The sequence below is a fragment of the Ambystoma mexicanum genome, chromosome 14 (genome assembly GCF_040938575.1).
Source record: "Ambystoma mexicanum isolate Mex_15411 chromosome 14, UKY_AmexF1_1, whole genome shotgun sequence".
Taxonomy (NCBI): Eukaryota; Metazoa; Chordata; class Amphibia; order Caudata; family Ambystomatidae; genus Ambystoma; species Ambystoma mexicanum.
The window spans coordinates 190652928-190679865 of NC_090940.1; the positions used below are offsets into that span (position 1 = coordinate 190652928).

Here is a 26938-nt window from a genome sequence, read left to right on the forward strand (position 1 = left end):
ACATGTATATATGGTAGCTTACACAATACTGGTCTGATGTACTGACTTCGATGAACTGTATAATGGGGTCTGCATTGCAGCTGGAGCCGAGCGTCTGCCTACTGGGGGCTCTTCAGGGGGAGCAGACACAGGGCAGATTCCCAATGTTGGCTTAGTGCATACAATGCTCCTTGCGGCAAAAGCCTCTATACCGTCTTTCTGGAGGTCACCGTAGATACCAAGTGTGGAGGACTGGTAGTCGCGCTTGTGGGCAATAGTGGCTTCTGAGAAGGTGGCTTACCATTGGAGAACAAGACCCAGGCGTTTTTTCCATAGGTGGGGAGGGCTTTTGGCATATTGTATTGTATTGTATTTTGTTATTTATATAGCGCTCTTTCCCCATTTGTATGGCCTCAATGCGCTTTGTGGTTGGAATGCCCTCGGTGACCGTAGTCAATGTGTTGGAAACTCAATAAGAATATGTTTAGATTAGGAGATGCTGGTGTGCCTTTTCACTGGTCTAGGACCAGCGTGGCTGGCTAGGCTCGTTTAAGCAGCCCAAAAGTGGTCAAGCACGTGAGTGGGCGCTGTTGGTGGTTTGCGATAGGGTGCTATTGTTGGGAGAGTCTATGTGTGACCAGCTATACAGAAGTTCTTTCTTTGTAGTCGCTCTATGCTAGTTGCAGAGGTGTTGAGGTACGTCAGGTGTTTCAGTGTGGGCGGCTATGTGTGCTGCTAGACCGGAAAGCATAGCCATAGCTGCATTCTATGGTGCATGGTTGGTTGGCCGTGCCTGCGGCCAATGCCCACAAGTGTGGTGTAAGGTATATATATATATCTATACTGGAATCCATAATATAGAGACCCAACATGCCCCTCTCAATGGAGAACGATGGGACTGCGTGAACGCCCCTAGGGGTGGGATTTGGCCCAAATGTCCAATTGAACTGCGTGCACTCCTTTTTATAGATGCATTTGTCTTTTGTGCCTCTGGCGGTGGGTATTTTGCTCAATGCATCCTTGCTGTAATGTTGGGGGGTTTCATGTTTTCATTCCTTTTTATTTTTCTTTTAAATTTGATGTTCCTAGCAAGGCGTCCTAACAACGGAGGTCCGGCAAACTTGATAATCACTAGTAAGAAAAAAAATCGGGAAAATAGGGAAGGTCCATAAACCCAATCTTAAACTCAACATCTGGTGGGCCGAAATTGCTGATGATCATAAACATGAAGTCCCCCTCCCAGCACAATTTGCTACTATCTTAGCCAAATTGTGCTCCTCAGGGTTGGAACCACGGGCGCCCACGCTGATACTGTTTGCTCAAAATCGTGCTACTGTCTTTGATCAAAGTATAAATGGTAAGAAAAAGAAGTTAAGGCAGAACCTGAAAAGTTTGAAGTTTACTGTTTGAAAAGGGGAAGTTCTCACAGAAAAGGATAACATTACTCAAAAGATAATAAGTAAGCACATGGCTTAAGTCGCATAGACTTCAACTCTATATCTCCAAAAATCAAACTCTGTTTAAAAGTCTGGTCAATAAAGACACCCGATCAATCTGGAGGACTGTTAATGGCACTTAGGATCAGCAATTGAGCCTGCAATCGTGCTGTGTATCAGAGGCTGAATGGTGTAAATGCTATTATAAAAAATGTAATTATGATGACCTAAACACTTTACGGGATTGAGAAATCACTACTAAGTCAGAGATATGGAAGTATGAGTTTGACACGACAGACATCTGTATGACAATTAAAACGCGGACTAATTCTAGAGCGACTGGTCCGGACAGGGCGTCAAATCAATTTTATAAGGAAGACCTTGATCTTTGGTTCAACATCCTACTCCGACTCTTTCGGCTTATTGCCAGGGGTATGGACTGCCCGGACCCGTGGCAAACAGCAACTGTCATCCAGATTTATAAAGGTGGCGACAGATCGAGCTCAGCTAATTACAGACCAATTGCGTTGATAAGACTCTGCAGCCAAGATTATTGCCAAATTGGTGTTAAAAGATTTGTCTAAGTGGGCAGAGAATGAGATCATTCTTGGCCTTCTTCAGACCGAGTTTAGGAAGGGCGTGGGTACCCTGATGAGTGCTGTGGCCCTCTCTGTCTGCACCTCAGACATAGGAGGATATTTTGGTAAAACACTATATGTAGCATTGCTAGATTTGAGCACTGCACTTGACAATGTCAACACTCAAGTCCTGTGGGGAAATCTAAGACGGTGGGACATTGAAGAGGGCCTGTTAAGAATGATCCAACTGTTATACAGGGACAATTTAGTAAGAATCTGGCTAAATAGTCAGGGGGATTTGTACAATTCTATCCTAATCACTAAAGGGGTGAGACAGGATTGCCTAGTGGCCCCAACAATATTCAACTTATACTTATCCGATCTATGGAAAGAAAGCTTGGCCTGGGGAGACTATGCCCCTAGATGGCGAGATTTGCGGGTGAACATCATCGCCTACGGCGATGATCTAATATTAATGGTTTATACTCCGGCAGGCCTCTAAAGGCTTCTTGATGGCGTCTAAGCCTTTTTGGTGACTAATCATTGGAAAATCAACCCCCTCAAATCCTATGTAAGGACCTACACAACTAAACGCACAGGTAGCAGGCACTCATAGAAAGTAAATCAAATCCTGATTAAGCAAGTTACCAGTATAAACTATCTGGGGTTCGCGATCTCCACAAAGCAACACCTCATTATTCAAAAGGGGTAGATGGAGGCAAAAGTTAATGCATCTCTTACTTTGATGAAAGTTTTAAATAATAAGCTTTGCGCATACTCTTTACTGCCACTAATCGAGTTATACAAACTAAAGATAACGACAACACTATACGGTTGTGAATTAATATTGTTTGCAGTTCGGGTTTTCCTAGATCATTTGGAAAGTAACATTTGGAAGGCAGTGTTGAACCTATCAAAGTCCCCCCCCCCCGATCAGTGCAATCAGACTGCAACTGGACCTGATCTTGTGGTAGGTGCAATACATAAAAAGATCTTTGGGCCTCATTCCGAGGTTGGAGGTAAGGGGTTAACAGCGCTGGTAAGGTTGCCGTTGCCATTAACCCCTTACCTTCGCATTATGAGGTCCCTTAGCGGGTGCCACTAAGGGCGGCTGGTTTTACCAGCCGCCCTTAGCGGATGCCGCTAATGGACCAGGGAGCTAATAATGGGCCCGTTATTAGCTCCCACTCCATTCCCATTCAGCACTATGGGGGCTCTAATGGGAATGGGAATTTTGAATGGGGACTTATCGTGTCCTCCAAGGTTGGAATGACCCGGTAAGTCCCCATTCAAGGAACCCGGACACGACTTTGGAGGCATCCATGGTGCTAATAGCACCATGGCTACCTCCAAACTCGTAATGACCCCCTTTGTCTCAATTGACCAAAATAGGGGAAGGTGAGGAATATTCGCTGAGCTTGTACATACAAAAACGTATGCGAAATGGTCTTGAGCATAAATCCTTCCTACAAACATTTTACAAAAACTGTAAGACCTATTTGAATATGATGCAAGTGGCTACTGCAGATAGTGCTTAAATAATAAAAAAACTAAATAAAACGCTGGGATAGAAATACTAATTAATTATGAGGACCTTAATGGGCTACAACTATATAAAAATAATCAGCACTGACCCATTCCCACGAACAAGATCAAATCTTATCTTCAAAAATGTCCCTATAAAAAGCACAGGGATCTATACTTAAGATGTTGCTTGAATATCCTCCCGACAATGGAAGTTTTAGGGCCGAAGGAAATGCGGGGTTGTCATGCATGCGGGTCAGTCCCAAACAAATCCCTGAACTGAACACACGGTTTCTTTTTAAATAAATCAAAAAATATATTTTCCAGTTTGAAAAAATATTTTCATGCAGGCTGTGTCCACACATGTCCATGCATGCTGGACAATATATGTCAATATTACCATATGAGACATTACTCTTGTTGGCTTTGCCAATCAGTAAAGCATGCCATACCATAGTAAAATCTGGACTGGCTGTACCAATGTATGCACCCTTCAGGAACCCCCGAAGGGTGTAACCGCTCTGGCTCAGAGATCATTTCTACATGCCCCATCTATACCATTAAGAAACTGATTTGAAACCCTGGCCTCAACGGAGGACTTTGACTGACTATTGGTCGAAACCAATTTTACCCACATGCCTAGTGTAGTAAATTTAGCCACACAAACTATTATGGCTGCTGAGGACAAACACACTAATTTGAGCAGAAATACATCAATCGACATTCCTTCAGGCAATTCAATCTCAGATTGCTTATGGAATATAGCGGGGGGCTAAGAATACGTTTGTAATTCCAGACGTTATTGATTTTTTTAATGATTTTGGTGTCATTTTATTGCAAGAAATGTGGCTACGTGATATGCTCATGATTTTTTGATAAAACATTTTATTGGTTTGAGACAAACAAACATAAGCACACCATCAATACAGGTCAGTGATTGTTTCCCACCGTTATTACAGACATTTCAAAATTGAGTTCACTGCCCCTTCACAGGAGCTACATTCGATTTCCCCGCTTTATTGGTACCCTGGATGTCGAGAGGCGCCACATTCTCTTTTCTTATTTGCTCATACAGAGTCACCTTTCAGTGGGCGTCTTCCCATTTTTGCCATACCTTTTGCACCTTGGCCGGACATCCTCTGGCCGTGTATACCCTGTGCTCCATTGAAACACAGATGTTTACGTCTGTCGTCCATTGTCCATAACTCTGAGTCACCTCCGATCCCCATTTCTGAGCAATGTTTCTTTTGATAAGTGCGGTAGTGGTGAACACAAACAGTTTTTCATATTTTGACAGGTCGACTTCATCGTCTATTCCCAACAGTAGTAACTTAGGATCTCTGGGGATCTCCTTACCTAGGACTCTAGATAGTTTGTTGCAACATGCGTCCCAGAACTGCTGAATGTGTGTGCATGTCCAGAGTATATGAAAGAAGGTACCTTCCTCTGTCTTGCATCGCAGGCAGGTTGGGTCATTTATCCTTCCCCATTTGTAGAGAGCCACTCTAGGATAGTATACTCTATGCAGTATCTTTAACTGTATCAGCCTGAGCCTTGACGATATGGCTACCTCCCTGGGAAGCATCAGAGCTATGACCCATTCTTCCGGCAGTATTGTACCCACATCAGTCTCCCATTTGGTCCGTAGAGCTTGCAATTCGATCGTGCCAAAGGAGGTTATGGCACTATACAGGACTGACGTCACTTTCTGAGTGATTTGCTCCGGGAAGAGGTTCCTTTCTATTGGGGTGAATTCCGGCAATGCGGTCATATCAGGGAGATTGCCTTGTAGTGCGTGGTGCAACTGAGTATAATGATATTGTTCAGTTTGGGGAAGTGTGAGGTTGAGCGCGAGCTCCGAGAATGGAATTACGATGCCCTCTCTCACGACATCACTCACTGTTAGTGTTCCATGTTGGGACCAGAGCGGCCATTTGGGGAGATTGTATACACCTGGGAGATTTCTGTTGTTCTACAGTGGTTGGGCTAGCGACAGCTTGTTGACCCATCCCACAAATTTGTGTGCGGCCGTCCAGATTTGGGTTAGGTGTGTCCGCATATTGGAGATGTTTGGACGGGCCCTTTTCCTATAAAGATATTGCATGACAGGGTTTTCAGGAGTGTCAATTTCTAATGCGCGGTTATGCGGCGCGGATTTGTCCCCGTGCAATTGGTCATTTACGGTTGTCAGTTGGCTGGCCCAATAGTATGTCTGTATCCGGGGAAGCCCTATTCCGCCCTCCCAAATGGATCTTTGGAGCGTGGCAAGTGCTATGCGGGGGGGGGGCCATCATTCCACAGCAACTTTCGGATTGATTGATCTATTTTCCCGAATACGTTCGGGGGGACGTGAAGTGGGGCATTTTGTAATATGTATAGGAGTCGGGGCAGGGACATCATTTTAAAGAGCGCTGCACTGCCTAGTAGCGTCAGGGGGAGGGATGCCCAGTGTTGGGAATCTTCCGCGAGTCTCGTCATCACTGGGTGTAAGTTTCTGGGGACATAGTCATTGAGATTATTTGTGACGAGTATACCCAGGTACTTGAATTGTTCCCTTTCAACCTGATAGGGGCATTGTGGGGGTATCGCCTGTTCTACCTGCCCCAGCGGAAACAGGATGGACTTAGCCCAGTTGACCTGTAGGCCGCTGGACGCACCGTATTTTTGTAGCACTCCGGTCACTATGGGACAGGATCTTACTGGATTGTACAGATATACAAGCAAGTCATCAGCATACAGGGACACCCTGTCTTCCCAGCTTTCTGACCAGCGGAAGCCCTTCCATGTCTCATTGCTTCTCAATAGTATCGCGAGTGGCTCGATTGCTATCACGAATATCATGGCTGACAGAGGGCATCCTTGCCTGGTTCCCTTTACTATTTCAAAGGGGTTTGATGTATAACCGTTCACCTTTGTGACTGCTGTTGGTGCTTTATACAGTAGTTTGACCCAGCTCATGAATTGGGGCCCAAATCCCATTCTTTGCATTATCTGCCAGATCGCTTCCCAGTGTACCGAATCGAACGCCTTTTCAAAATATACTGCCAACAGGGCTGGTGGGCCCTGAATGGTGGGCGCATTTTCTATCGCCGTATGTAATCGATGTATGTTCATGCGCGTGGATCTTTGTGGCATGAACCCACATTGATCCGGGTGAATCAAGGAGGATATAAAATCGGCTGGAGTCGATTAGCTAGTGTTTTCGCTAGGATTTTGGTTTCGGTGTTGATGAGAGAAATCAGTCTGTAAGAACTGCATCTATCCGGGGGTTTGTCTGCTTTGGGTATTACCACTATAGTGGCTTGTCTCAGATCTCGTGGGAGGAATCCCTAGCTGTGGGAAGTTTCATACATTTTTAATAGATGTGGTGTAATTATGTTTGTACCCATTTTTTTCCACACCTCTACCGGGAAGCCGTTGGGCCCCGGGGTTTTCCCGGGTTGGAGGTCCGCTATGGCTGCGGACAATTCGTCCTCCGTGATATTTGTGTCTAGGAGGGCAGTTTGTTCGGGTGTTAGAGAGGGAAGGGTAACTTCCGCTAGGATTGTGGTGTCAATGGGGGAGATCGGTGCTTTGTAGAGCTCCCTTTAATAGGAGGCGAACACCTCTGCAATGTCCCTGTCCGCTGTTAAGAGTGTGTCCCTCTGTGTCCTAATCGCCCTGACATGTCTGAGCCCTTCATCTCGCTTCTCCAGCCATGCCAGCATTTTGCCCACTTTATCCCTAGTTTCGTACACTCTAGCCTGCATTGCTGTGTGCGCCCGTTTGGCGTTGTCAAGGGCGATGTTCTGTAGTTGTGTTTGTGCTAGTTGCAATGCCCGGAGAGATTCCGGTTGGCCTTGGGATATATGGGTTGCCTCTGCCCTCTGCACTCGCAATTCCGCTTCCTGGATTTAGCTTGTTTTTTCTTATGTGCCGCAATCCAGGAGATAAGTTCCCCCCTTAATACCGGTTTATATGCTTCCCATACAGTTGTTGGGCTGCCTACAGAGTGTTTGTTCACTTCAAAGTACAATTCTGTAGTTTTTTGTACATGCTCCAACAGTTCTGGGAAACCCAGGTAGTAACTGTTCAGCCGCCAGGTAGGTGGGGGGTCGGTCTATCGGTGTTGATTTCTATCATGAGTGGGGAGTGGTCTGATATGCCCCTGGGTAGGAATTGTGCTGCACTTACTAGGTGTATTTCAAATGTTTGCAGAAAAAAGTAGTCAAGCATTGATAATGAGGTATGTGCCCCTGATAGGAACGAGTATTCTCTCGTGTGAGGGTGTAGGTTCCTCCTCACATCTTTCAGTCCCATGGCATCCGTAAATGTGGCTAATTTAGTGCGCGTGGAGGGGTTTCTCGCGCGGACATGTGTGCGATCAAGCTCCAGGTTCATTACTTCATTGAAGTCTCCCCCACTATCACCAAGCTCGAGGGATCTGCAGTGATTACGGGTGTTAAGTCGTCGATTAGGGAGGTAAATAAGGTTGGTGGGGCATAAAAGGCTAACATGGATATGGAGTGCCCGCAGAGAGTCCCGGTTATATGTACATATCTGCCTCCCGTGTCCTGTGCAACAGTTAACAGTTTGAAGGGCAATCGCCTGTGTATTAGTATCAGGACTCCCCGGGCCCCCATGGAAAAGCCTGAGTGCAATGCTATGCAGTAATTTGATCGCTTGAAAAGGTTACAGTTCGTGCCCGCTAGGTGGGTTTCCGTTACGAAGGCTGCGTCTGGAGCATGTCGATGCAGTTGTTGTAAAACAAGGCGCCTCTTAATGCTACTGCCCAGCCCGTTCACATTCCAGGTCATAATCTTAATGGACTTGGTGTTATTCCTGTTGTTGGATTCCATCCTAGCAGATAGGCATTGGGCGTGGCGGGTTGTGCTGTGTGTGTCATGTGGTAGTGAACTTTATCTCTCCGGTGGGAGCCAGATCCCGACCTATAGTGTGCTGTAACCTCTGTGCCCGAGTGGAGCCACGGGCCATTTTAAAACAAGGAACTAAACAAATAACTTCTGATGCAAGTTCAAACTCCCCTGCCCCTTCCCCATACTCTGCCCCAACATGAAGTATCTGTTGCGCGAACATCAGTCCGAGCTCACCAATGGTTTGCTCGGACAACAGTTAACAACCCCTACAACTGATAGTAAAACGGAGCAAAGCATGGTTGCACAATTGCGTCATCTCCACTTTAAACACATGCATGTTACTCAGATCCACGTTTCTCAAGAACATGCAATCAATTGTGGACTCAGCGCCATGATTCTGCCATGTGGGCGTCTTCGCCCCAGGCTCCCCAAAAAGTAGGTTAGATTGAATAAAACCCCATCTGGACAACAACTGCGACCACAATCTGCCAATGTGCCCCCCTCTACCCCAAACTAACTGTGTGATTAATCGTGCTACAAGATTCATCATCCGTGAACTCTTCTACTTCCTCAGAGACTGTGCACTCACAGTTACAGTCCCCACCTATTATAATAGGAAATTGGGGTAAATGACATTCTATTTAATCAGCACATTTTCCAACTCCTTAAGCACATCCTCGATATGGAAAGATATTGCGTTAAAGTAAATATTTACTATAAGTATCTGTGAAATCGAGAGAACCAAGTTCTCCGGGATCACAGTTGCCAATAGAGCAGCAGATTTGCATGACCAGTTCTTTACAATACGATTCTGACTATTTTTTTACTGCCGTTAGCAAACCACCCCTTGGATGGCCCTATGTGCCTTTGATGGCGTATTTATGAATGATCATCCGGCCGTCAATCACGGGGCTCTTAGACAACCAAAATTTGTGAAGATCTTGTTTGAGGATATCAACTTGTTGACCTCAACGACCCTCATTTTTTCTATAGTTCCATCAAAAATGTCTCTTGAGTGTGAAGAGATAAACGGAGACTATGAGTTCATCTACTCCGTGTAACAGGTTCAAAGTGGGTTTTCTTCACACGAAGACATACGCCACAAGAAAGCTCTATGAAACTGTAAATTAGTTGAAGTTTATTTTGGTGTTTGATATTACGATTTGTCTGGCCCTTTATGATAACTCGTGTTTCTGCATTTTCTATGCCTTTTTCAAATCAGGGCAATGGCTTGATGGTTCGAAAATAATAAATACATAGATATATATGTTCCAAGAATCAATTTGGCACATCATTGATCAATTTTGAACATAAACATATATAATATGTTACGTAACGAAAAAAATAAGAAGGACAATATGAAAAAGTATATACAATCATACAAGTAACATCGTACCCAAAAGGGGGAAAAATTGGTTATGTTTGAAACAATTGTCCGCAACATATATGAATAATCAAATGACATGATATTTACCAATATGTAATAAAATCACAGAGATGAGGGGACCAGGGAGGCTAATTAGGATTGACGAGAGAGACAGCACAGAAAAGGAGAAAATAAACAAGTGTGGCGTAAGTGACCTATAACATTCAGTTTCCACATCTATGTCACAAAATGTTGTGTTAACCGCACCATTGGTTTCCTGGATTAAATATGTAGCACAGATATTTTACAAACATTTTTAAATTCCTTATGATCTAGCTATTTTATGGTTGCAGTATGTTGACCCCTAAAGTCGTGTGCATATTATTTTTGTATCCAAACACTGGCGTGATATAAATGTACATGTACTGAGATGGTTATGCATACATTAGAGTGTTTGGGTTATATGCGGTACAATTTCTCTGAGTTCTAGTATTTGCAGTAAAAATCTATGGTGGATTCCCACCTCATACCCTTGTTTGTCATGGATATCTTCTCAGTCTTTGTTTGTAAATTGCGTGTCATGGGTTAAATACCTCCTGTGATGTAATAATAATCGTTGTTAGTGCCGTTATAAATATTAGCCTAAATTGCGTGCATTTCTTATGAATACGAGAGCCATGTTATTTCCTCCTCCAGGCTGTCTCCCGCTATCTTATTCTTGAATATCTACATATTTGGTTTGTCGAACACATTAGGACTTGTAACAGTCGCGTGGCTGTACACTTGATCTGACATGGTTTCGCTTTTGCAAAAACATTATTCCGTACAGTTATCATGTGGCAACGTCTGAGAAATAAATAGGAGAAGCTAAATTATCACTTCCTCCGGCGCATCCGGTTGACATTGGTTTAGCCATAATGTGGGTCCCCAGGGTTTACCTAAAAATTCCATTGCCTGTCGTGTCGGTTCACAATGGGGATGCCGGCTTCCGTTGTCTATGTTTATAGACACCACCATGGCTACTGTCGTAGTCCTTTCTTTGTCTTAATGGCGCTTCTTACGGCGGAAGCCATACTTTGGGATCTGCCCTCGTATTCTTGATGTTGCGTGGGGGTTTATCTCCCGTGGTTACTTTATTGTCAATGTTTTATAAGCCATACAAAAAGTTTTTGTATTTTATAAATGCAGCTTTTACTGTAAAGAAGATGCATAGATATGGCAATAATGTAATTTAATTCAAATGTGCTAGTCTAAATTAAAACCCTGTGAGTTGCGGTTTGCCTGCTATTTAAATTGAAGTAACATAGGCACGTGTCAATACATTGTCTTAAGTGTGTTTGTTTAGGGAATTAGTGCCTCAAACTCCTTTATGGCATTAATACGATTGTTAGTTAATTTTTGGGTCAATGTCGTTGCGAGTAAAATAGACCACTATTTATTAGAGTATTTGCAGAAGCTAAATTGCTTGTGTTGACAAACATGGTTCTTAAATCGATTCTGTTTCTCTGCATATTTGTCCATTACATGTCTTGCCTACTGACAGTTGGCAAAGCCCCAATCGTTCTGATTGTGCTAGGGTTATCATGTGGAAATGATCACAGAGGCATAATAGCATGCTCGCAGTTGTGTAAGAAAACATCTTATTAGGTTTGCAGGGGAAGTGCTGGGTTTTTGTGTTCCCATTCCTTAAATCATGTTAATTGCGTATAAACTATATGTAAAACTCAAACAATATCCAAAAAACAGTATATATATCTCCCTACAGGAATGATGCCATTTCTTTGTCAGAGTTAAGACCTAGTTCCACTGTTCTGAAACGCCAAATCAGTCTTGTGTGTTGAGGCCTCTGCTGTGATCCAGAGGGAGTCAGTCTCGCGGGGGCATAGGTCAGTATCAAACTCCACTGTCGTCGTTGTAGACGCAGCCTTATCAGGATCAGTTACGAGACTCGCGCCATATGAAAGGGCTCATCGTCCATTTGCCATGGCCACATCTGGTTTGACCTTCCTCCATTCTACTAGTAAGGTTTGAATTTCTTTCAATGAAAATGAGTTTGCACCGACTTCATGCACAACTGTGTCATACAGCCTTATGAAAGACTGTAGCACAATATTCAGCGCCATCAGAGAACTGGAGTTTGAATCAATGCTCTCTGTATCTGCCGATAAATTGTCAGGCGGGGGTAGTGAGGACTGGCCCGCCTCTTCTTCCTCAGAGGCATCCTTTGCATCTGAGGTGCTAGCATCCAGCGGGCACATCTGAGTTTGGGTTTCAAACATCTGTGGTGACTCGCTTAGTCGCTCCATCTGTTGACCCGAGTCTGTAGCTCTTTCTCCAGGCTTATCCCACCCTCCAATGGACAGATGCTCAGTTTATGCTCTATTTCCCCTAACACGGGTCCCGAAATCTCACAGACTGCAATTTACACCGGGTGGGTCAGAGCAGATTCCACCCCTGTGTCACCAAACCACGCCTTGGTCTGGGTTAGTTCGTTGAGAGACTGTTAGTCATAGGGGGAAAAAGCCAGCGATTTTGGATTTATCAGGTGCTGGTGGCTTGCCTGTCAATGGTAGCCCACGTGGTGACCCCCGCACAAACCAAGGACGAAGATCGCTCACTCCGAAGATTGTACCTCTTCTTTGAGCTTTTCATTTTTTTTGCCAGATGAAAGTCGCCCCGTATAGGAGCAGTGGGGTGGAAGTAAAGCAGAGAAGATGTCCAGCACAGGGGAGGTTTCACCCTCCAGACCGCAGTCACAGTAACTTCACACCCACTATTAGCTTTTTTTTACTTGTCTAGACGGGCTGCTACGGGCACGTCCTCCTCTCCTTACCACGTAGCACCGACTGCAGACTGCAACCAACACTTTGCAGCCTCGCTTTGCGGCCTGCTTCGTGGCGAGTTCAGTGTTTTGTGCTGTTGCCGGATAATGGGAGAAACCACAAAAATCCACTGGCAGCAAGGAAAGACCACAAACTCCTCAAACGCTGCAGACTGCAACCAACACCTCTCAGCCTCACTTTGCAGCTAGATCTACGTTTTGTGCTGTTGTTTGATAATGGTGGGAGTAGACAAGAAAATCCACTGACAGCAAGGAAAGACCACTATCTCCTCAAATGCTGCAGACTGCAACCAACACTTTGCAGCCTCACTTCGCGCTGGCATATATAGTTGGCAAAGTTATCATGAAAATGTGTTGGAAAATGCCCCTTCATCCTTTGGATTTGTTTCAATGGTTACCCTACAAAACCAATTGCAAACTGTGCAGCTTTTTACTCAATTTTTCAAAGAAAATGTGCTGTAAAACTCACAACTTTAACCTATTCTTTTTAAAATGTTCTGGGTGCAGGGCGGAGAATTCCCTGAACCTCCCTTGGTTGGTTCGGGATCCCTCGCTATGCTTAGTAGCTCCCACATATTCAAAGCAAAATGTTTTCATTTATGTCGCCTCAAATAAATAACTTCACCAGCCACAAATGCACATCCTTTGTCCACAAGACCATAAGCAATCCAAGACATGTTTCAGCCTTATTGGGAATCATGGGGGAGGTTTAGCTGAGGTCTATAGATCAAGCAGGCTTGGGACCCACGTGTGGGCCTACACGTCCCGCTCTAGGTGGCTTAAGTCAAACAGAAGGTTCATAGTTGTAGTTGTAAGGTTTTGAATTAATCATAACCACAGGCATTGCTCTGGGCAACTCTTGTCAACCCTAATTGTTCAGCTAGCCAAGTCATGACAGAAGAGGAAAGACCATATGCAAAGCAAGCTTAGACCCATCCTAACAGAGGCAGTCCAGCCCGAATTGCAAGGTCACATCCCTTCTGCACAAGGCCACAAGTAACCCCACACATGTTTTGGGATCCTTGGGCATCATCAGTGAGGTGTAGTTTGGGTATGTAGGCCCAGCAGGCTCTGGGGAAACGGAGAAGGGGTACTGGTGAATGACCTTGAATGATAGAGTGCATTTTTATAGCGCGCACACCCCAAATCGATGAGACCTTTACGCACGTCAAATATAATCCATGCTAATGACCCATTAACGCTTAAGCCAGGAAATAAAAAGGGACTGCGACATGTCCATGTATTCTTATCTGAGAAACAAAGCATTGATTCTGGTGCAACTAATTGATACAGTAGCTGCTAACAAACTCCTTGTCACAAGGGTTCCCTGGAGCCATCTTGACTTTTGAGACAACAGAACTTTGGATTCAGGAATATGTAGCTTTTCCACTACTGGTAACAGACTTTTTTTTTTAGCATTTAGAGTGCTTTATGGGGGGACAAAAGCTGCAATACATACAGACTGAAGTGCTGGCTTAAGCTTTTACACCCATCACTTTTTGATCCTCACGATATGGGACTCGATAACGCATATCATTGGAGGGAACAATCACAGAAATAAATATTAAAATTACACACAAGGTTCTGAATACACACACACTTTAACAACATTAATACTTGTAACTCTTTTTTTATATTTGGAACTCAATAAACAAGATAACACTTACCATAAAGCATTATCAAATGATTATCCATATCTAACATTGCCGACTTCTGGTTTTCAGCTTCTTGCAAAGTTTTGCCAATTTCCAGTATTTTCTGTTCATTATTCTATCAAGTAATGGAAAAACAGGGGTTTGAGCACCACTCTTCATACACATCCTAAATAACACATACTAAGGAAAATACATGACTTATCTCATTAAGATTCCATTAATCTGGCCTTCCCTAGCATGTAGCGTGAGAGCCAAGCAAGGTATGGACCATCAGAGATTGCCATGTCACAATCGCACAAAAGCAAGCCTTCCAAACCGCGGCCTAACCATTTCAGACATTTACCTCAAGAGAACATATTTGCTGCATCCAGAGGATCTGTGTGACTACAGAGACCCCACAACATTCCTAGTAGCCACTGCACTCCCACACTCCTTTATTCCCAACAAGTACACCATTCACCCTGCCCTTTTCAACAGTTCCTACACCTGCTCTAAAATCTCACCACCAGCATGCTATATCATTCACCGTACACACTCCCTTTTACTCTAACACCACATGTTCACTCTTTCCAACACTTGCCCAATGCACTCCGCTCACACCAGCACACGCCCCACATACGGCACTCATTCCAACACTCAGCCCCATACCAACCTCACTTACTCCATCCATACCTCTTTCCACACAGTGGGATCACTCCAACACTTGGACTTACTCTACTAATCCCAGCACAAATGCCACTGAGCCCAACCCTCACTGCACACTCTCCACTTACCACCACCCTCACCACAATTCTCAAACCGCATGCTGAACTAACAATTTTTGCACATTTCCAAGGCGTGGTGCAAAGCGGAATTTGCATCTTTGCTTTGCTTTGCTTTCCACCTCAGCCTTGGAAGAGCACCCGGTTTTATGCCTGCATGAGATTTTCATACAGGCATAAAACCAGTCAATTGGTATGGAATACCCCTCATATTTGCACCTGGTAAATAGCAGGTGGGTTATTTGCAGGCAGTGTTTTATATTTAACAAAGCAGAGAGTAAAGTGTAACAGCTATTTTGCCTTGATTCACTCTTCACAATTACACTCTGCTTTATAAATTATGAAAATTGCATTCAGGAAACCCAAAGTAGGTGGTGCCTGTATGCAATTTGCATTTATTTTGAAATTACCCACCCAGTAAACACAATCAAACCCCTCACCATGCTTATTTCTATACTCGCCCCACTCATCACTGAACTCAACCCTCTCAGTTTTCAACCTACACCTTTCCTCCCCTGCACTCTCCATCAGTACCGAGCCGCACCAGTCAAGCACCCTATGCCATCATAAAATACTCAAATAAGTAGTACGCCTGAAAAGCAGCAGCATGTGCCCTCCAGTCCTCAGAAAATTAACCTACGCAACAATATCACCTTCAAGCACCCTTATGCTGCAGACAACTACTTCCATGCAACCCAAACATTAAACCTATGGCTTCATCTTGCAGTAGAAACTCTGAGTCTCTTCGTCACACAGTCATGGCCCATAGCAGCAGAACTAGTTTGGGGAACTGCTGAAAACTGGCTGGACTCATGAGTGGCTAACGAAGAGGATGGCTAGCAACCGCATACAAGTGAAATCTCAATTTAAGCAAATTTCTACAGCATTAATCTTCACTGAAACACTCAACATGGTCAGCCTCGCCACTGGAGGCCATTTGTATTCCTTTTCCACAGGCCTCCTGGCAACAAATCACTAGTGAGGACAGGTGAACTTTAAACAAGTGGAGCACAATAAGTAGAGGCTTGCTCCTGACAGAGAGGTTTCCAGGTGTGTTCAGGGCGTGGTGGGGGTTTCTCCTACCAAAGAAATGTTTGAACCAACAGGTTCAAAAGGTGCATTTCTAATTAGATGTTTCAGAAGAAAAAGGATAGAAAGCCATATGATTCACAGGCAGTTCTGAAGGAGAACACATACCATATTGTAATACTTCAGATGCCAGGTGTGAAATTATGCAGAAAAATGTATCACAGCAAACCATTCATGTGCTCATTAGAAAACTGCATGCCCCATAGAAACCCTGGATGCAAAGAAGACCAATATTTCTGCCATGTCACTGAAGCAGAACATGGGTCAAGTATACAAAAGAGTGGAAAGGAGTAGGTTGCTTACTCTATCATTGGGATATTTCATAGATTCCCATTTTTGAATATTTCCTGTTGTAAGGCTTGGAATCCTCTGTGACACACTTCCTTGTTTACATCAATAAAAAAAATGTGTGTTTTGCAGTCTGTTGACCACATTATGGGTGCTTTTGTTCCCATCCAATGGGACACTGCGTGTCAAGCACCACCACTAGTGGCCATGTTCAGACTGGAACCGCACGTCATGCTGCGAGTGGTCCCCACCTTTCTCCAAGGAGAAAAGATATCTACAAGTTTCAATTAGATATGTTACGTTGGATACTACACCCCAGATGGAGAGCAGATCAAATAAATCCTTATTCAGGGCTTGCTCCACCTGTACTTTATAGAATGTTTATGAGGGGGATAAATATGTTGACTGCGTTTATTTTTTATTTATTATTTATGTTATTGTCGTATGGTTATTTTCAAACCTTTGACAGGAGCATAAAAATAGATACAAAAGCAACATATGACATACAAAATACGATAAAACTGCATACAATAATTTCATTAGCAAAATAAAACATCAAGTGATGCATTTAAAATGTACAGTATAAAGTGCAAAAGTGTCTTTGAGTTCATTCAAGCTTCAATGAGGATAAAAAACCCATAACAGCTAACCCTGTTGACGTAACCCGACCTGCTAGACACATAAATGCGAAAAGGGACATCCGTCCTCAATAATTCTTCTGAGTGTCGTATAGTTCTTAAAGTATACCTCCCACTTACCATTCAACTCAGGACAGTGTACAATCAGATGTTCTAGGGTTTCAAGACCCAAAGGGTGATTACAAAAGCGACAAAGAGGGGACAGTTGAGAGCAATCATTAATATGGGCCAGTAGTTCCCGTGTTGGAATCAGATTCCATCTAAGGCGGATGAACATTTGCCTAACCGCTGGATGCTGATAAATTGATAGAAAGGGAGCAGCGATTTTGACTTTCTTCTAATCAAATTTTAGATAGTTCATGGATTGGTAACAGTGCATAGCATTCACTGTAAAAGCCAGTCCTGCCTGTATAAAAGATCTTTTCCTCTTTCAGGATTTTCAAATAAATCAACAACCATTAGGTCCAGACCCAAGAGAATGGAAGAACAGGCCTTCGTAAATGAGGTAAGAAATTGACCCTTGCCATTTGTAATAATCATCTTAAAATCAGTGTACAGGCACGGCTTTCATTCAGAAAAAAGGATTTTCTAGTAGAGGGCCAAAAGCCTCCACTGCGTTCTACATTTCAAAGAGAGGAGCCCAATATCATAGCGAATAATCGAGATTGGAAGGCCTTTTGATACATGAAAAACTTGTCTCCAAAGATTTCATTCAACAATAGTAAAGATATCGCATACCCAGTCTGGCAAGAGCTCAATACCATGCAATAGTTTGGGGATTAGTTTTCCTTCCTAAAACTTGGGAGCTGGGAGAATGGAAAACTTGCCATATTTTAGGTCTACACGCATTAGCTAATTTCCCAGGGTAACTCCTCGGGCGAGCAACCCATTCCTCAAACCCAATTTGGATTTGCACACCGAGATCGAAAAGCCCAAATAAGTAAAATGTTCCACTCTCTCCAGCAGAACCTGTTCTACATAACATTTGTGACTCAAGGCTAGCTTTTTCCTCTTAGCAGCACAAGTAAGGACTTTTGTTTTAGATTAATTAATGTGTAGATTGTGGTCAGTGGCAAAAACCAGGAATGTATTTAGGAAACGCTGGAGGCCCCTGGACGTCGTATCAAACAGTAAAAAATTATCTGCATAAGCGAGCCAGGGTACATTCAGCATGTCTAATCGAGGAGAAGCCATGGCAGCCTTAGTCAAAGGGACCCCAATGTCAGAGTGATACAGACAAAATAGATAGGCGACCAATACACATCCCTGCCTTACCCCATTGAATGTAGTGACTTTTTGTGATAGAACAAGCATCATCTAACTGAGTTTTGATGTTCGTTTTGGAGTAGAGAGTAATTAGTAGCTGGAGAAGAGCAACCGGAATGCCCCACCCCTTTAGTTTGGACCATAATAAATTACAATCTACTGCGTCAAAAGCGGCAGACAGAATACATCTTTCCACACCAAAACTTTATTCAGGATTGGATTTAAAATCACCCCATTGAGGACAGTATTGTGATTCTTGCAGAAACTTGTTTGCCATTTGGGAATTCTGTTTGCCATTTGCTGAAAACACTTTGCTGTCTGTGTCTAAAATTGCAATCGGGTGATAGTTCGCCAGCTCCGAGAGCAAGCCCTTCTTATATATAGGAACTACGTGAGCTGTAGACCAAGAAGGAGGCATTAGTTCAGAATCGGAAATGTTGTTAAAGAGAATAGTAAGGATCATGGCCCACACAACCAGGTCCCCTTTGAAAAGAACATTAGACAAGTTATCCGGCCCCAGGGCTCTTGAGGAGCTGATTTTGCCAATAATCCTCAGAACTGTGGTGTAGTCACACCATCCGAACCACTGGGACTGAAAACTGGATAAAACCAGCCCAATAGAGAGGGCAAGGCAAATACCCCTTTGAAATGGGCAACCCACAGGGCTTCAGGGATCGATCCTGTCTGGTGGTCAGATTGAGTCACACATGTAATTCAAGAGCGAGCAAAATGCACACAAATTCTTATTGCGCAGGCTGTGGAGCATAACTTCAGCGTCATGTTGAAGTAGTGAAGTACGATTGATTATTCTTTAACCACCTTCTATGATCTAATACAATTTGTTTTATGGCCAGGTGTCTTTTAGCGCTAGAGCCATAAACTCAGTTCTTGATACTCCTAATGCTGGCCCATATGAGTCTTTTGTTTTGAACTACATCAGAGTTAAGACATGCATATGCTTTCAAGATAATTTATTCTGGGCAGCCCCTTGGTCACAGCCCCTACCCAACAGATCAGTGAAAAAGCCCCCACATTTCTGAACTCCAAAAACCTCACATTGCCATTCCAAAGGGTAAGAACTTAAAATGGAAGATGCAATCATGTTAACCTTCATTACTCTCTTAGGATTCCAACTTATCCGAATACCAGCTGGATTAATAATCATATTGTGGCTAAAATGTCCAGGGAGAGAAGAGGACACAGTTGGAAACTAAAAAAAACACAGAAAGGTAGCTATGATGACTGGACGAGTTGTCACAAAACAACTGATGACATCTTTCAAAGAGAGGAGGTCACACATAGATATAATCCAAAGTGGAGCGAACCAAACCATTCGACCATGTGGGCATGCTTCGATCAGCACCTGGAACTGATCCATTCAGCATTATGAAACCCAACAAGATTTTGGTCCAGACTTTCCCATACTGAACTTTGAGTGCCGAGCCTGATTTAGCAGTTTGGTCAAAATCTACAGAGACACAACACGCATTCAAATCCCCCAACAAAATAAGCTGCCTGTTCTCATGATCAGCCAACCATTAATTGGAGTGATCGACAATCTGAGCTACAAAATAAAATATTCAAGCAGGCATACACTACTGTGCCAATAGATATTAAACAGCAAGATTTCCCAGAGGATGTCCAGTCAGTCGAATTTTTATGTGGGTAGTCAAAATGTCAAACTTCGTGGCTGTAGAAGACACAATGGATAGTTGACTTAATGTTTTAACCAGTGTCACCAAGCCATTGAAAGGCCTACCCAACAAACCCTTACATGCCGGTTGGTGCGCAATTCGATAACCATCCAGGTTGGGGCATTGGATTAGCCAGGTCTCTTGGAGAGCAACAACAGTATGAACCATGAGCAAAGTGCCCACTGCAATATCTGAAAGAAGGGTACTGTGCCCCCTAGTGTTCCATGACAACAGAAGCAGTTTAAAGTCAATGGGTTCAATGTTAGGGATGGGAATGGAAGTTTTGATTGAAATTGGTCCAGTGTCTATGCTGCAATGGAAACCGAGAGGCCGGCCTTCCTGAACCCAACACACTCCTTAAACGCTCACTTTCTTTACATAAAGCTTCAACCACATCGGACAGAGACTTCTCGCTCATGAAGGGAAGAATTGTCAGAGGGATAGTAGGAGAACATATGGTGAGGTCAAAGCCCCTCGATCAAGTGCAGTCTAACTCCTTAAGTAATAGGTCCTGTACTAACTTCGATTTTAAAGATAGGACGACACGATCAGTACTTTGCTGATCACAGAAGAAAACTTGTTCAATATCAGATGAGCAAATCAAGCAAGGGATGGAAGGGAACATAACAACCTCAGTACGTTGGAACGGTTCAGGGAAACGTGCCCATTTTCAGGTATAACACTCTCGAGCATGATCGACAGCTGACATGAGGAAATCCCCTCAAGCAGAGTCGACGGTGTAGATTCCCGTCCTAATTCAGCACCTCCTCTTCATCCATTCAATGCATATGGACCAAGAGGTCTCCTCAACAAGTCAACTGCACTCACTCCCAACACCAATTGGGCAGATTTTAGAGTAGGTGGTTTATTATTAGGTCTATCAAGGTAGCCAAAAGAAGACTTCACAAAGGAGTGGTGCTCTGTGAGGGGTTTAAAGACTAATGTGCAGTCCCTCTGGCACATGTAGGAGGCCATTCGGCGAGAGGGCATTCCAAGCCACAATATTTCAGCCGCAGTTGAGGAGTAAGATTTCAAAGAAGAATGAGTTTCAACATTCTGGGACAGGGCTTTATGCCCAGTATCCAGACAATCAGGTCTAGTCATAACTCCACATAAGGGTTGGGAGTGCATTTGCACTGAACCAGCACAGGGTAACTCAACTCTGCATTTATTGTTTATACCTAAATCATACCAGTGATGATTGTGAAATATGACTGGGACTCAGCGCTAAAATGCTGAGGGATAGGCATAGGCCACTGGTATGCTTGCTAAACGAAGGCAGGCATCCTCCCCTTGAAACAGAATCTTCTCAAAAGTATGACGAATATAATATCTGTAGAAAAGACAGATCCTCATATAAGGTCTAGATCTGAGGAAAGACATCACAAGAGAGAGAGAGAAGAGGGAAACTTAGCCCAAAACAGACAGGTCAAGAATCCTGCTGTTACCAGAGCACCCTGTCGACAACTAATATTTCGTAAACAAGCAGCCACGACCCATTGACTATGACGACCAACTTGCCATTGAGGAGAAGCCATGACCCATGAACCAAGACTCTGCGTCAAGGAGCGCCCATCAACGAGCAGCCATAGGGTCATGGCCAATATAAACAAAATCCTACAATATGAAAAACTTGAAGTGTCAATAAATCTGTAACAGCAGTTTTGGCTGCAGCAGAATTCATCTAAGTAGATTTCGTCAAATGTTTTACAATGTATGTGCTGATAATATATGTGGGGGTAGGTTTTTGGATCATAAGTAATGTATAGGGGTTGGTGGAGGGTTGCGGGGGGGTTGCAGGGGGTACCCCACATATATGTTCTGGAAAATCAACTAAATCTACTTCGATAAAAACAAAAGGTGAAATCACAAAGAAACAATAAATCAAGACCTCTGCAAAGCAGTCTGACTACATCTGAGCTCACCCCAGCTTAGTACAGGAAAAGGTCCAACAGAACTAAAGACAGCAAAAACAAAAACAAAAAAAAAAAGACAGGTCCATGTAAACTGCCACAGAAGAGAAAAAACAATGCCCAAATCCATAACAGAGACCACGAGTACAAGAGGAAAGCCCAAAACATGCCCACAAGAGAAGGCAAATAGGACACCAACATAATTAGGAGATACAGCCCTTGTGAAACAGAAAATGTAAGAAAATAAAGTCAGCAGATCAGAATGACAAAAAGAACTGTGGTCACAGCAAAAAGCAAACATCACAATGTGATGAGAAATGCAAGCCACATGCTGCTTCAAGAAAATTCTGAAGCTTGAAGAAGCAACAACATTTGAATCGCGTGAGCCGACATACCCCAGTATCTCACAGAAGAGAAACAGTTAAACACCCTGCCTTTAGAGCCAGTTACATCCGGGAATGGGGATGAAGAAAATGCTTCTTCTTGGTTCAAGGCCAAGAAGAGAGATATGGAGACACTGAATACTCAACAGACCTGTGAGCCCAACCAACAGGAAAGGTGAAGATGGTGACTGTCCCTACGGGATGTACGCATCAGAGCAAGAGGACCGGCCTCACTGCTCTGTCTGTATTGCTTTAATGCAGTTATTACCCTTTATTTATTTTATTTGTTATACGCCCAAACCCTGAGGTATCATGGCGTAGGTTACAGAAGGCTTAACAGCTCTGGTTACAATGAAAGAATAGTTACACAACAATATACAGATAGAAGCAATACATATGTAACAGTGGTTATTGGAGACCAGGCAGAAAAATATTTACAGAAAATTGTTGGTGCAGTTACTGGTCAGGATGTGCAAGTCTTGGCCTAGTCTTTATTGAAAAGCCAGGTTTTTAGGATTGTTTTAAATCTTGGGTGCAATGGTTCGCTTCTCAATGTCACTGGGAGGGAGTTCCAGGTTTTTGGGCTAAGACCTGAAAGCTCGTCCCCCCTGCCCTCATGCGTTTGAAGCATGGGACGTAAAGTTGGTAGCTGTTATTAGATCTAAGAGTTCTTGTCGAGGTGTTCAGCGTTACTGTGTTGGTGAGGTACATGGGGGCTGTCTTGGCTAAACATTTGTGTGTGATACAAAGAGTTTTGAAGAGAATTTGTGCCTTAATAGGAAGTCAGTGAACTTCCCTTCATGTCTTTCAAGATATGGTCAGATTTTTTGATGCCAACTGCTGCTCTCAGCGCTTTATTTTGTAGGTGGTGTAGTTTTGCGAGGTTTGTGTTGGATGAGCCTAGTAATTGCACATTGCAGTAATCTAGTTTAGACAAAATTAATGCACGAGCGAGAGTGATACAATTTTGTGGGGTCAGGAATTGCCGACTTAGTGCAATAAGTTTGGCGGTGTATGAGGTGACTGGTGAAAGAGTATTGATATGCTTGGTCAAGGTTAGGTTAGAATCTAGGTAAACACCCAGTGTTTTGACCTGATTGAGGATAGGAATAGGTGTGCCATCAATGGTGATGGAGTAGTCTGGGTGGAGTGATTTGATTTTGGAAGGTGCACCCACAATAAGGATCTCTGTCTTTTCATCATAAAGGCAAAGGCTATTGACTGGCATCCAGTTTTGGATTATGGCATACATTTTATTTACTAGAATTGTGTCTTGCTCATGGTTCCCTGTAATGGGGATCAGGATCTGGGTGTCATCTGCGAAATTAGTATAGATGACACCCATGGCGTCAAGGGCAGCAAAAAGAAGCTTAGTGTAGGCATTGTAAAAGATGGGCGAAAGGCATGAACCTTGCGGTACTCCTATGGGTATTGGAAGGGGATCAGCAGCTTCCTTTCATAAGGCGACTCTAGAGGTTTGGTCCGCTAAAAAGGATTTCACCCAGAGGGTGGCTTCATGCGAGAAGTAGACATTTTCTGCCAGTGTGGTACAAAGCTTATTGTTGTGTGCATATAAAAGTTACGGGGACAAAGGAGGCCAATAGGCATAACCCATATACAATTTTTGTAAAGAATACAGTTGAAGACTGCATAGAAAAATGATTTATGAACTGGAAAAGTTCCTGCAAGTTTTGTTAGATACCAGAAGCAGTGAATCTTGAGAGCTGACAATTTTCAGGACTAGATGCAATTATTATGAAGGTGGAGAAAAATGTAGCCGTCTACTGGCACATCGTTTGAGAGTGATTGCTGGAAGCAAGGCTATTGGTGCGATTAGAAAGAGAAGGTATTGCTTATAGCCCTCAGGAGATTAACAAAGAATTTAGAGAATATTATGGCTTTATTGTAAAAATACATTGGACGGTTCAAAGGTAATTGAAGATTTTCTGGAAAAACAATCTATGGAAAGGTTTTTTAAGGGTGATAAATTGATTCTGGAAGGAGAAATAACAATTGATGAAACTAGAAGAGCTGTGTGTATTTTGAATGTGGGGAGATGCCCGGGTCCTGGTGGTTTAACAGCAGAAGTGTATGGAGCAATGCCTGAAGGGGTGTTAATATGGTTGAAGGAAATGTATAAACACTGCAGGGATAAGGGTAGACTTCCTCCCTCACTCAGACATGCTACAATTTCAGTCCTTCCAAAACCAGGTAGGCCTCCTTTAGATCTGGACAGCTACAGACCACTTTTAAATCTTGTCGAAAGCGCTGGCGGGTTGGTCAGAGAAGGTCCTGTCAAAATTGGTACACCCAAATCAAGCCGGCTTCGTTAAAGGAAGAGTGTCAGGTACAAATATGAGGAAGCTTTTTAATAACAATGTTAGAATCAAGAAAGCTAAAAGAAGGGGCAGCTGCTCTTTCTATTGGTGCAGAGAAAGTATGTGACGGTATGATGGGATTTTCTATTCTGAACTTTTGAGAGAATTAATTTCGGAATAGAATTTATGAGTTGGGTGAGATTGCTTCATATGAACGGAACAGCAGAAGTCTTAACAAATTACATGCATCTTCGAAATTTGAATTATCTCTAGGCACTGGTCAAGGATATCCATTATTGCCTTTACTCTTTGCCCTGTCTCTGGAGCCATTGGCTGTTGCAATCAGATCTGAGACGAGGATAGTAGGGATCAACTTCCATGGAGTATCACAGAATTTAATGTCTATATGCGGATGATCTTCTTGTTTTGCAAGATTTAAAAGAGTCTTTTCCAGCCTTGATGGATCTCATGGCGAATTATGGTGTGGTTTTGGATTATAAAGTCAGTGGGTCAGAGGATATACCATGCTCACAGTTGTGCAGAAGTTCAGAACTACAATGCCTTGGTTTGAAATGGTGCCCGAAGAAGATGAAATACCTAGGAATCTGGCTAACTAGGGATTTAAAAGACATGATGGATGTAATCTGAAATTGACGGTTGAGAAATTAACGGCAGATTTTGAACGCTGGAATTCACTTAAGTTGTCACAGGGTGGTACAGTGAATGCGCTGAAAATGACAGCGGCACCAAAGATGAACTATCTTTTGAGCATGACACTCCTCCCGCCAAAAGAAAACAGTGCTGAATAACTTTAGTAAATATCATCAGGCCTTCATGACACAACATTTCTTACCATTCTTAAGTGAGCCATTAGATGAGTGGTCTATTGCAGAGGCAGGTATGGCCGGTCCCCTGAACCCGTTGGCTATATTATCAACAACGGCCAAAGGTTGGGGCAAGAGTTCTGTGTTGATGGATTTTCTAAAGTAAACTTGGAAAGACATAGCAATATCTCTTGATATGGATCTGGTGTAACAGTCTGTAGTATACACCCCTGCTAGATTATACCCGGGTATATTATAGCCTGGGCCAATTTATACGCTGGGGTATACTATGGCCTAGGCCAAATCATGCCCCTGTAGGCCAAATTATACCCCTATGATATCAATATGTGATATGATATGGCATTTATAACACGAAAATAATATGAAAAAAGTATGCAGGGACTCACATCCTGCTCCAGCACTTTCTTTTTTTTAAATTCTGGTTTTATTGAGTTTTGTCAAACAAAGAGAACTTTGGTTTACATCTACATTTGAAGTGCTTTAGTATAATGATATCATATATTTCGTTCACACATTTCAAACACCTTGGAACCTCAAGCATAAACTATACATTTCAAATTCTGTTTTCTCCCCTCCCCCCTCCCCCCTCCCCCCTCCCTCTCCCCATGACAAAGATCCACTTCTAAGTTGTCTTCATGGTTCCATTTTTTCCCAGCAGTTATATATGTCACTCCTTTTGTTTCAGGATTGTCCGTAACCCAGTTCAAATGGCTTTAAGGCAGACAATGTTTTATTTTACGGGTTTTACCTCGGGACCCAGTATCCATTGCAATTTAGTGAGGGGCATGTTCCTTTGACTGTTCTAGATTCCATCATGTAGTTTTCTAGTGGGTGCTGGCTAAGTATTTGTTCACAAAGTCACTCCACATTAGTTCATTTTGGCCCGCTCTTCCATGAAGAGCAACGGTAATCCGCTCCATTGTGTATATATTGGCTGCAATACTTGACCATTCTATCTGACTCAGGGTCAGGTGTGATTTCCATTTTATCGCTAAACAAGCTCTTGCAGCTAGGAGCAGAGGGGTCACAATTCCATTCACTCTATTCACTTCATGATCACATTCTTCCAGGTTGAACAATATTAGTAGGGGCAAGAGTTTCCTATGAATTCCACCTAGCTGTTTGATCCATCCAAGGACCTTGTTCCAATATATTTGAACTCTGGGGCATCCCGACCACATGTGCCAATAGTCTGCTTTCATCCCACTTTGTCGCTAGCACACCAGCTCTTTTGTTTGGAACATTTTAGACAGTCTATAAGGGTCATACTGCCATCTATGTAGTAATTTGACAGCGTGAAGTTTATATTGTGCTGCGATGGATGTCTGTGAGGCCCCTTTACATATCTTGGCCCATGTTTCAGGATCTAGTTCCTTTCCAAAATCCCCCTCCCATCTTTTCCTTAGGTTGTCTGTCGAACCCCTTCCTGCCTGCGACCAATAGTGTTTTGTACATATTTGAGATCATCCCTTTAGTTGTGGTTGTTGTGTCTAATAGTTTTTCAAAG

The 26938-nt window shown here is 43.2% G+C and overlaps 1 protein-coding gene across 1 annotated transcript in view; it reads right to left on the bottom strand.

Annotated features, from left to right (window-relative positions):
• Positions 1-26938, bottom strand: part of CCDC175 (coiled-coil domain containing 175) — an 814258-nt gene that overhangs the window by 92143 nt on the left and 695177 nt on the right. The window contains exon 17 of the mRNA XM_069638898.1: positions 14249-14351. Coding sequence (XP_069494999.1) covers positions 14249-14351 — 103 coding nt within the window. The remainder of the gene's footprint in view (positions 1-14248; positions 14352-26938) is intronic.